The sequence below is a fragment of the Equus asinus genome, chromosome 13 (genome assembly GCF_041296235.1).
Source record: "Equus asinus isolate D_3611 breed Donkey chromosome 13, EquAss-T2T_v2, whole genome shotgun sequence".
Lineage (NCBI taxonomy): Eukaryota > Metazoa > Chordata > Mammalia > Perissodactyla > Equidae > Equus > Equus asinus.
In genome coordinates this window covers 55431162-55442777 of record NC_091802.1, presented here as the reverse complement: position 1 = coordinate 55442777, position 11616 = coordinate 55431162, and the positions used below count along the sequence as shown (strand labels likewise).

The 11616-nt window shown below is 57.5% G+C and overlaps 1 protein-coding gene across 1 annotated transcript; it reads right to left on the bottom strand.

The window, feature by feature from the left end:
• Positions 1 to 1107: 1107 nt before the first annotated feature.
• OTOP3 (otopetrin 3) lies at positions 1108 to 11073 on the bottom strand. The gene is made up of 7 exons (XM_014839762.3): positions 10921 to 11073; positions 6351 to 6767; positions 6126 to 6262; positions 5461 to 5519; positions 5063 to 5181; positions 2611 to 3425; positions 1108 to 1430 (listed from the first exon to the last, which is right to left on the bottom strand). Exons 1-7 carry the CDS (start codon positions 10943 to 10945, stop codon positions 1260 to 1262), a joined length of 1743 nt encoding a protein of 580 aa, XP_014695248.3. The 5' UTR covers positions 10946 to 11073; the 3' UTR covers positions 1108 to 1259.
• Between the last annotated feature and the right edge of the window lie 543 nt (positions 11074 to 11616).

Sequence of the window (11616 nt, the reverse complement as noted above, 5' to 3'; positions counted from 1 at the left end):
GAGGGAGCTGGGGATTCTGCCTCCCAGAGTCGATCCCCAGAGAGCCCTCAGCGCATGACTGAGAAGCGGCATTTGTCATCTTCTTGGGTGGGGAAGTGGAGAATTGGACCCTCTCACCTGGGGTTTGGCCCCCTGGGCTGTGACCACCCAGAGGAAGAGCCCATGCAGGAGAGGTGCGGGGCCTGCCTCCCGGCCTCCTGCAGGGCCTCGGGCAGCTGCTGAGACAGCACAGGGTTGAGGGGTCCCCTGGGCCCGCGGCCCTGTGCTTGCCGGTGCCCGGCTTCATGAAAGCCTGGCCTGCAGGTGCCAGGGCTGCCCTCCCTGGGCCTCGCCCTGGGCCTCGCCCTGGGCACAGCCCACTGTTTACACTAGGCTCCGGGAGATAAATGGGCTGTCAGTGCCTGCCCTCTCCACTGATGGCTCTGAGGAACCGGCAGGCCTGGAGACGGGGCAGCCAGCCCCCGTGGTGAGCCGGCTGCAGAAAGTTACTTGGTGCTCTGTCCTGGAGGGAAGGGGTGCTGGCGAGGGGCAGGGGATGTGAGAACCCCGGCCCCTCTCTTCCCACCTCCTCCCGTGGAACAGACAAGGGAAGGACTGCTTTAGACCCTTCTAAAGGGGACTGTCCCAGCCCCACAGCCCTGCCCAGGAGGACTATCCCTTCCCATCATACCTGGAGTGGCGGCTCTGTCCCTGGGAACAAATGCCACGAAGCCAGAATGTAATTGATCAAACAAACACGGTTTATGGCAGCACGGAGAGAGCTGTTGACCCCTGCCTGGCAGCTAATTAATGAGCTCATTAGGAGACGGAGTGTGCGGGGAGAGGGGCAGGGCTGCCTGCCAAGCTTCGAGCTCCCAGGATGTCCTGGGCTGAGCTTGGACCGTGCACCCTTCCCACAGCAGAAGGCAGACCCCTGAAGCCTGGGTAGGGGCCCTCCTCTCCAAACTCCCCAGACTCAGTGGTTTAGGGCTGACCCTCGCAGAGAGTAGCCGTGGGGGTTTCCTGAGGTGCATCCTTGGTAGTGCTGATCGTGGTGGTGAGCAGGGGGCAGGCACGTGCCCAGTCCTGGGCGTGGGCATCAAAGCTCAGGGTCCAGACCCTGCCTTGGTCTTGGGCTGCAGACAGTGCCTTCTTCTCTCGGTGAGGTTCTGGGGAGGGAGAGGCTTTGGGGAGCCCAGGAATGCTCAGAGACTCTGGTCTACCTTCCGTCGGGCCTTGGCGCTCTGAGGTTCTGCCGGGGGTGGCTTCCTTGGGCAACCTCAGGCCCCCAGGTAGACCTCCACCAGCCCCCCCACAGAGTGCATGCGGTAGAAGACCCCCAGAGGCAGGCCACAGTTGACGATGGTGAACCATGTCCGATAGCCATAGAAATCCTTTTCCAGTCCGTTCTCAAACTCCGGGTGTATGCCAAATGCGGGCATCATCCACAGCTGGGGAGGGGAGGAGGGCATTGAGTGGGAGGGGTTCTCCCCTACCCCAAGGTGCTCAGCTCAGGGGAGGCAGGCCCCAGAACCTGCAGCTCCTCCAGCACAGCCCCCACCCTAGCATCCCCTCACCCTTGGTCCAGCCCCTCTCCGCCCATGTCCCCCCATACCACAGAAGGCCTCAGCCACCTCCTTGGCTTGCCTGGGACCAGCCTGAACCCCAGATGGATCATGAGACCCAGGCTGCCACCACACATGGTACAGCCGCCCCATCAAGCTGGGCTTCCCTGAGCCCTGACCTCAAGCGCCTTCTGCTCTGGCTTCATTCTCCTGCTAGTCACAACTCTCTGCCCCCTCCACCGTGGCCCCAGCTTCTGTCCAAATTCTGCCCATTTCTCGAGGCCCAGATCAAACCTTCATGAAGCCTTCCTTGGCCGCTCAGGCCCACACTTCCTTCTCTGAGCTCCTACTGCGCTTTAGGGCCAATTTATTACTGATGCTCTGCCTGGACCAGAGGTTTCACCATCTGAGGTGTGTTTCAGTGCAGTCTTTACCAACATGGGCTCAGACAACCCTGAGTGGTCCTGGCACTGCCACTTACAGGCTGTGGGACTGTGGGAAGGTCAAACAACCTAAGCCTCGGTTTCTTCACCTGTCAAACAGGGACAGTAATAGTGCCTGTTGCATGGGGATGCTGTGATGATCCAGGGAGGGGAGAAATATCACATAGGGAGGTGGTCTTGGGGCTTAGCAGCCGCCAGACACTGAGCACTTGTCAACACCTTCTGCTACAGAGTCTTTAGAAAACCAGGTGCTTTCTGATCTCTTCCTTTGAATTCAGTGGACGGTTAATTATTTGGTAACTTCTCCCCATGTCTCCCCAACTAGACAGGAAGCTTCTTGAGGGTAGAAACCTTACATGTTTGTAAAGAGCACTCAGCTAGATGCTTGGCACATTCATTCATGGCAGACACTTTGCAGGGAGCTAGGGGGGCACTCTCTGCTCTCAAGTAGCAGCGAGCTAGTCGGAAACAGGCACGTGTCGTTGGCAATCAAACGGACAAGCCAGTTGCCTTTCGGACAGTCCATGTGCAATGAATGCGCCTTCTTCCATGCTTTCCTGAGTGAGGATTTCTGGGGCTGCCTGACCATCTCCACCCCCACGCCTCCTGCCCTGACCACTCACTGTGATATTGCAGAGGATGAGGAAGAGTGAGATCTCCTTGAGTGCCCGCCGCTTCTGGTTGAGGTGGCTGTAGGATTGGACGTAGGCCCGCGAGGCACACCGCAGGTCCAGGCCCAGCTCCAGCAGGGAGCCCCTGCGGGGCGGCGCAGCCTCCTGCTTCCCCGCCAGGCCCTCCGGAGCCGCCTCCCAGAGCGGGCGCCGGTGGAGGCCCTCGATGATGAAGAGGTTCTGGGCGATGTGCTGCAGGATGAGCAGCAGCGAGTGGGCCAGGATGAGGCGGTTGAGCAGCTCATGGGGGTGAGTGGCCACGATGGCCACGATGGAGAAGTAGGCGATGCCTATCTGGCCCAGGGCTGCGCCCATCAGCAGCACCACGTCCAGGCTGCGGGTGGGGTTCTTGAGCGTGTCCAGCTCTCGTTCCTCCAGCCCATGGATGGCTGTGCCTGCCAGGCACGCCAGGCTCATGGCGGGCAGCACGGCGGCATAGAAGGCATAGTAGAGGGTGAAGTACTGGCGCGGGATGGCGGGGCCACTGGCTTGGATCTGGAAGACCACGAAGACGCACACGCCTGCCACCAGCACCAGCAGGCCCAGCAGCGGCCCGAAGATGGCTCCATGCAGGTGGAAGGGCGGGGTGCCCGGGTGGGCGCCTACGTGGGGTGCCAGGCGGCGGCCCACGTTCTTCCACATGACGAAGAGCACGGCGCAGCAGATGAGGCAGTACTCGGTGCTGAAGGGGTAGAGCATCAGGTAGCCCCTCTGGAAGACCTTGCACCCCGTGGCGTTGAGGCACAGGCAGGTGTTGGTCTCAGTGCCTGGGAGGGGGCAGGGCGAGAGGGCACAGGTGGGCCTCGCTCTGAGGAAACCAGCTGCACAAATCAGTCCCATTCACCTCCTGGAGAATGCCAGAGGTGGCAGGGACCCAGCTACCCATTTTACAGGATATGGGAACGAGGCCCAGTGATAGAAACCAGAAATCACAGGATGACTGTTCCTTCACAAAGGGATTCAAGACTTCAGGTGCCAAGCTTACCCAAAGCCTTCAACACATGGTGTCTCTGGTGCCAAATGCCACCTCTACAGGTTGCTTGTTGGGCACAGGGGGAGACCTGTAACTTTACAACAGGAGGATCTGGCTGCTACCCCTTGACCCTGAGCAGCGGACACTGTGGGGTAAGCAGACGTCTCGCCCTGCGATGAGATGGACTGCCAAGCACACAGCATTGCCTGTGGAGTGCCAGCACCAAAAATGCTTGACCTGAACCTGATCAAGGCTTTGGTCCCTACTTCCGGTTTCTAGGAAAAGCAGGGGAGAGGGCAACAAGTCAAATGCCACCACTAGGAAGCAGCTTGACAAATCTCAGTGTCATCAGGAAAAAAGAGGCTTAAGAGACTGAACAACCAAATGCATTGCGTGTTCGAACAAACCATCGTACGAGACATTTCATGGGGTGATTGGAGAAAGCTAAAGACAGATTGATACAGAGCATGGGGACGATGTTAAGGAATTTTGTTAGAAATTAAAATTACATTGTGGTAGTGTAGGGAAATATACTTATTTTAAAGGGAAGCAAACCGAAATGTTTTGAAATGAATGCCATGATCTCAGTAATGTAAATAACTCCGCAAAAAAATGGAAATAAATATTGCAAAATGTTAATAATTATGTACAGGTGATGGATGGATCTTGTTCTTCCACTCATTTGTATGTTTGAATTTTCTAATAATAAAAAAAGCCGTGATGTCACTTGCCAAAAATTCTCTTTGCAACTCTTCTGAAAAATGTTCCTGGAGCATAGAGAATGCCCGCAGTACACGGGAGTGCCATGATTTATGCCATGGGTGTGTAAACTCATGAGTGTGCTGGGAAGGCTGGGCTGTACACAGGTCAGGATGGTGATGCCACCTGGGGGGCTGAATACATACAGGTGTGGCTCAGTCCCACAGACGGCGACTTTCCCATGTGGGTTGGGGATACCGCCTCTAAGGGGCAGACCGTACGGCTGGGGGTTGGGCACGTGGAGCAATGCAGGGAGTTCTTTCTGCCCAGAAATCTTCTGTCCCTCCTGATATGTCCAGGAACCTACATTCGTGTTAGGAAGACACTCCTTTGAGTCCTGAAGTTTCTTTAGTTTCCTGAAAGTAACATGCAAATACCAGGGGAGGGGTGCAGACCTGGATTGTCAGTGACTAGCTCAGCCGGGATTCGTGGCTGGCTTGCTGACAGCTAGATGGATGCCTGCGCAGGCTGCAGGGTGCCAGCACCAGAGTGGGCAGGCACAGAATGGGGGCAGGACAGTACCACTGGCAAACATGTTTTCTGTTTAGTCGTGATCTGGCCTCTAGAGTTTGCACCCAACTCTAGAGCCTTGCCTGTTTGAGGGAGCGTGGCGCGAGTGTGTGTTTGTGTGTGCACATGTTCAGGGTGGGAGGGTCCTGGTCTTGTCTGTACCTGAGAACTTCGCCATGAGGGCGCTGAGCTCAGCCTCGATCTCCGAGTGCATCGAGTCGTTGGTGATGGCCAGGAGCCAGAGCAGCAGGTTTGTGGCCAGGGTCAGCATCAGGCCACACCTGGAGAAGGTGCCACACTCTGCCCACACAGCTCGGCCGACTCCCCGGGTACCCGAACTTCACCGTGACTGCTTTTGTGGTGACCGCTCTCTCCCAAAACCAGATCCCAGCTGGCATTATGACTTCAGAAGAGGCAGCCCAGGGGCCACCTGGGATCCATTTCCAGACTAACCCACAGCCCCAGGGCCACCCTGTCCAGGGAAGCTGTGCGGGCAGGCCCTAGCAGAGGACAGGGAGCCCCAGGCGTTGTTAGAGGGAGAGAAGGGGCCCCCATCTTACCTAGTGAAGTTGGTCTGGACCTGAACGCAATCCTTACAATGTTTCCAGAGCACCCAGGTCTGAAAGAGATGAGGCCTTGAGCCCAAAGGCTGCGGGGTGGGACCTCAGGGTATGCCTCAGTTGCGTGTATATATTTACAATGGAAGAGACATTAAGGAAGCCTAGGTCGGAATCCTGGCTCCAACGTTTCCTTGCTGTGTGGTCTTGGACCAGTGGCAAAACATCTCTGAGCCTCAGTCTCTTTGGCTCTAAAATGGGGCTAAAACGCTTCCCTCTCAGGGCAATGCCTGCTTAATGGGGAAGTAAAGAAGACAATGCAGATGAAACACCTAGCACAGTGCCTGGTGCAGAACAGGAGCTCAGGAGGGAGCTGGATATCCGTTATTAAGAGTAGCTCTGCGTATCTGGGGCTGCAGATCTAGGTAGACACAAGTATGTACGGGCAGATGTATTTATCGTCTGCATTTCTGTGACACGGTGTCTGTGCCAATGCAGGTATATGTGGGTGTGTGTGGATGAGGGTCCCTGGAGGCGGGCGTTTGTGGGGGGCTGGGCCATGTGGGTATTTGCCTATGTGGCTGTCTCTAGGCATAGATCAGCATGTGTGACCATCGCATGGGTAGTTAGAGTGTGTGCCCAGTGGCATGGATGGGAGGGCCTGTCACCTGGACGCCGATGAAGACAATCTCGATGGCAGGGAAGACGAGCTCCAGCTGCGACTTGCAGTAGATGTGGCTCACATCGTAGCCCATGCGGAAGGCGTTGAGGCAGATGGTGCAGCTGCCGAAGAGCAACAGGGAGCCTGGCCGGGCCAGGCGGCCATTGCCACCTCCCCTGGAGCAGACTCTCCCTCCCCATGCTTTCCATCCCCCCAGCGCCCTGACACTCACCCCGCACCCAGATGGGTCCTGCGTGAGGGTCCCGGTGGAGCACAGCGTGTGGGCGGCGCGTGGTGCCGGCGGCGTAGTAGAGGAGCCAGAGGATGGAGAGGGCCTTCAGCACAGCCAGCAGGATCCACACGTCGCCCAGCGTGATGGCCACATTGTTGAAGATCATGCTGCAGATGAAGGCTCCACCCAGGAACACCACGTTGAGGGCCAGGAGCCCCGAGAAGAGCTGCCCTGCCTTCTGGGCCTGCCGGTCCCGCCGTAGCAGCAGTGAGAAATGCCGCACCAGCCAGGACCTCTGGCGGGGCGAGGCAGGGGCCCCTGTCTCCTCGGCCCCCATGTCCACTTGGTTCTCCTTGGTCAGGGCTGCTCCAGTCTGCTGTGCTTCTAGAGAGGCCACCAGTGGAGCCTCAGTAGGGGCTAGGGAGGGAGAAGGGGTCCTTTGGATGCCAGGCTGTCCTGGGTTCAATTCCACTCTTGCCTCTGACTGCTGTGTGACCTAGGGAAAACTATGCAACCTCTCTGATTGGGACTTTGGAAATAATAGCAGCTGCCCCATCTACATTACAGGACCCCAGGAGGTTCAAACAGACCAGGGGATATGGAAACCCCTTGTGCTCCACATAAACATAGGGATTATTTCGACTGGCTTGAAGACCCCTTCCCTGACTTCCTGCCTCAGTGCCTGGTCCTAAGGTGGAATAATAACGTCTGTCAAGGGAGCCAGGGGCATCTGCATAGTGTCTGGCCACTGGGCAGTTTCCAGGGCTGTGACTTTTTGCCACCAAAAGGCAGCTTGTGCCATGCTGACTTCTGGGGGAAATCTCACTCCCGAAGTCAGGGGGAGCAAGTAGTGTCCTTTCTTGTTCTGACTCTGATTAGTTGGGTAAGGATTGCCTAGAGAGTTGTGTTGAGGAGGATCCTGAGGTTGAATGTGGGCTTGGTGGGAAAGAATGCTGTGATCTGAGATAATACTCTATTATGGTTACAGATGTGTGTTTATAAAATTACTTCTAAAAGGTCTAGAAGATACTCACCAGATTCGTAATAGGAGTTTCTTCTGGGGAAGGGAGGAGGGTACTAGGATTGGGGGTGGTTTAATGTTCTATCTTTTTTAAAACACCACTTATGTAATTAACATTACTTATGTAATTAAAACTAATTTTAATGCACATTAAAAGTTTAGGGGAAAAATTCTGGGATGCATTTGCCATGTCTGCCGTGAGTGTGGGACAGGTTGGGATCAGCGTGAATGCCATGCCCTTGACTTTGACAGAACTGGCTTCCACCTGCATTCTCCCCCCGACTCCTGGGTGCCCCATGAATGCCACCACCACAGGGGAGCACCATCACTGACCCTTCTCTTTCCCCCAATGTTTCCTGCTCCTCCCTCGCCTTCCCCATGCTTTCACTCAGGCCACCCCTTTGTCACCCCTCTGTTGGACCCAGATCTTGGATCACCCCGTCGCTGCAGCTCAGGGACCTGGCCTGGAGTCCAGCACACTCCCCCTGTGGACCCTTTGGGTACTCCTTCCTTGTGGGACTGAGCTGCATTAGAGAGCAGGGACGGCCCCGCTGGTGCTGGGTGCTGTCCTGGTGGGGCAGCTTCTCCTGAGCGACCCCGGAGGCTCCCTTGCCACCCTCTGCCACTCTGAGCGCTGTCACTTGGTCCTGCCACTGCCCTCACATCCTTAGTGCTCTCGGCTCAGGGTTCCAAGTGCTCGCTGTCCCCATCCTCCAGGCTGCAGGAGGCCTGCTTCCTAGGTTCACTGTCTCAGCGAGTGGCGTCTCCATCCCCACACCTCCCAGCAGGGAAGCGGCTGTCGTCCTTGCTGCTCTCACTCTCAGGCCCCAAGCCTGTCCATTCCAGCCCCTAAACTGCTCTTAGATTTTTCTTGACCTCAACCACTATGCTGGCCCAGGGCCCCTTCTCTCTCTCCTGGCCTGGTCTCCCTGCCCACTGTGCCTCTCCCTTACTGTGAGCCCTGCAAAGCCAAGCAACTGCCCTCGGTATAAAGTCCAAACTACCCAGCATGGCCTTTCAAAGTGAAACGAGGCAGTTTATGTTCACAATGCGCTTGGAGCATGAAGTGCACAAGGCAGGGTAGCTGCTGTGGCTTCCTGGTCCCGCCTCGACTCATATCTCCAGCACCATCTTCAGACCCCACTCCCTTGCCCATGGGCCGTGCCATCCTGAGCAGTTCCCAGAATTCCCCTGTTTTTGCTCACCTCCCTGTCTGCCCACACCCACCCTTTGCCCAAAATGCCCACCCCTTACCCGTTGGCTGACTGCAGCTTGCCCTTCAGGACTCAGCAGAGTCCCACCTCCTCTGAGCGGCCTCCCGTGAACCACCATGCCAAGGCCGGATTAGGTGCCCTTCTTGGTACCCCCAGTGAGCTCCAGGCTTGTTGCTGCAGCAGCATCGTGCTCTATTTTAACTAGTTGTGCTTTTCTCTGTCTCTCCCTTTGAACTCTGAGCGTCAGACTCTGCCTCTGTGTAACGACCAGAGGATCTTCATCTCATTTGGCTCTAAAATGCAGCCTCTCCAGCCTCCCATTCTCCCGTGTGCAACCTGCACAATATTTATAGCTTCTACTGTTCTCTTCTGGGGCAAATGGAATAATAAAACTTGGTCCTCTTTTAAAGATTCTACAAATGATCTTCTCCCCCTCTCCCAGTCCTCCCTGTCATCCTTGCTGCAGTTCTGCCCCCTCCCTGTCCAGCCCCCTTGTCACCCTGCAGGCACCTGCCCCTAGGTCTGTCCGTCCAGGCCCAGCCAGACTGCTCCACATTTCTCACGTGATCTCACGCCTCTTGCCATCGCTCCTGGAGCCTGCTGTTCCTTCTGCCTCACCTGCTACCTTCCACCACGGCTCTTGCCCATCCTCGCCACCCATCTTAAGCGACTCTCCTGGGAAGCCTTCTCTCTCTGCCCGAGCATCTATTGAGAGTGGGTGTGCACTGTCTGGTGAGGTGCTGTGGGTGTGGCTGGCTCCCCTCAAGGCCAAGAGCTCCTCTAGGGCAGAGACCAGGTCCTGCTTAACTCAGACCCCCTAAACCTGGCACAAGTATGGCTCTCAACCAGTGTTTGCCGATGGACTCTGGCATTTTCCGGGGAACTTTCAGCACCAGAGTCGTGGACAGAGACCCTTCCCATCAAACATTGTCATCCCAGGCCAACGGAGGAAACTTTCCATACTGATCTTAATCTTTCCTCCCAGGCTCCCCCGCCCAGGTTGAGCAAGCCTGAGGCTCACAGGACACCTCCCTGCTCCTTTTCTCCCAACCCTGACTGCTCCATCTCGCCTTCCTCAGCATCTCCCTCCGGGTCCTCCCAAGGCAGGATAGCCTGATGATTACGATCCCAGATGCTGGCACTCACTACTTTTGTGATCTTGGACGAGCTGCTTACACTCTCTGTGCCTCAGTTTCCTCATCTGCAAAACGGATATACAACTATGGAGTAGTACCTGATTCATAATAGATGTTCAATAAAAATTTTTTTTGAGAGAATAAGCATAATACCTACCTCATGGGGGTTTTGTCAAAATTAAATGATTTAATTTATGTAAATGCATGTAGATCAGCCTCTGGCACAAAGAAAGGTCTCAGTATTAGCTATCTATGCATTTCCTTCTAGTTCTTTCCCGGTCCTGGAGAGGCTGGAAGGGTCAGGATTATTGGGGAATTTCAGGGGTGGTTTTTGCTAGGACTGCAAGCCTAAAGGGGCCACTGGAGGACAAGGTTCCAGGTACTCTGCCTCGGGGGTCCTCGCCCTTACTATCTTCTCCACCCCGCACCCCGGGGTCCAACCCTCCAAGGCCGCTAGAGGGAGGCCCAAAGTGGCGGATTGGTCCGCCCCGAGGGAGGGTGCGCGGGTGGGCACATAAGGGTCGCGGGAAGAGGGCGAGGACGCCCGGAACTGACAAGGAGGAATCCGCCGCCCTCTGGCACGCCCCTCGGCGTGACGCCAGCCCCAGGGAGGGCCCGGACACCAAACTGGTTTGTAGGTCGCTGTCAGAGGCAGGTGACGAAAGTCGGGAGCCATCGGGGCGAGGCGCCTGGCCAGGAGCGCAGGGCCAGCTCCGGAGGAGGCTGCTGAGCGCAGGCCGGGGAGCTTCGGAATTCCTTTCCGAGCCACTCGAGGGACTGCGGGGCCTGGGGAGTATGCCTCAGACCTGCGTCCAGGCAGCCCCAACCCACACCCCTTTTCCCAGCCGTCCGGGCTTTTCGTTTCTTGCTGGCCTCGGCGCCTCCTGTCTGCTGTGCGCGCCTGGACCCGGCTGGGGCGGGGCGCACCCTGCCGACCTTTGTGTGCCCCCATCCGCGGAAAGCAGGTGGGGCGCAGAGCCGGGTCGGAGTTGGGGGCAGAGAGGGACCGGCGCTCGGGTCACCAGAGTTTGGCTTCCCAACAGTCATCCCGCCCTCCCGCCTCGATCCCTGCAGCCGCCGGTCCTTGCCCCGCTTTGGGTGCGGAGTAGATGTGGGCGTCCAGGGTGGGCTCACTCGAAATGTTCCGCCGGCCGTCGGAGGGCGCTGCCAGCCCTAATGGCACCGCGGGGCAGCCTTACCTGAGGCCTGGGCAGGCATTGCCATCGGTTCACCACCGACTGCGGGCGCAGCGCCGATCGTCCGTCCAGGTGTGGCCCCCGAGCCCGGACCGATGGCCCCGACGCCCCCCCGCGGGATTGCGCAGCCGCCGCTCCGGCTCCGCGGCCCATTGATTTTTCTGTTGACTTTGGGGATCTCATTAATCTTTCGTTAATTACCCCTCGGGGGCTCTGGACCGGTCGTTGCAGCCAATAGCGAGGTGGCTGGATAGGCGGGCGGGGCTGGGGGCGGAGCAGTCTGGGGCCTCAGGGTCAGGGGACCAGCGGGCGGGCCCGCCTCTGGGGTGGGGAGGGGTGGGGTGCAATGTCCTTAGGCTCGCAGAAAAGGCCTTGCGGGATTCAAGCCACACTTTCCTCTGGCGGCCAAGCAGAGAATGGACACGGCCCCCAGGTCTGGTGTGGCTTTTTCCTGTACCCCACCCAGCACCAGGCTGGGATGCAGCGTCGTCTCAGCAACCTGCTACCCCATGTGGCCCAGCGCGTTCTCTCTCCCTAAGTCAAACGTGAACTTGGGGCAGAAGACACCCCATTCTGACAGGGCAAGAGGCGGTAGGGTGGGAAGTGCCCCCTCTGGGCCTCCTCAGCTCCTCCTGCAGTCTCTGAGACCCGCCCACCTCATTCTGCTGGTAGAGTCCAGGTACCTTTTCAGCTGAAGTC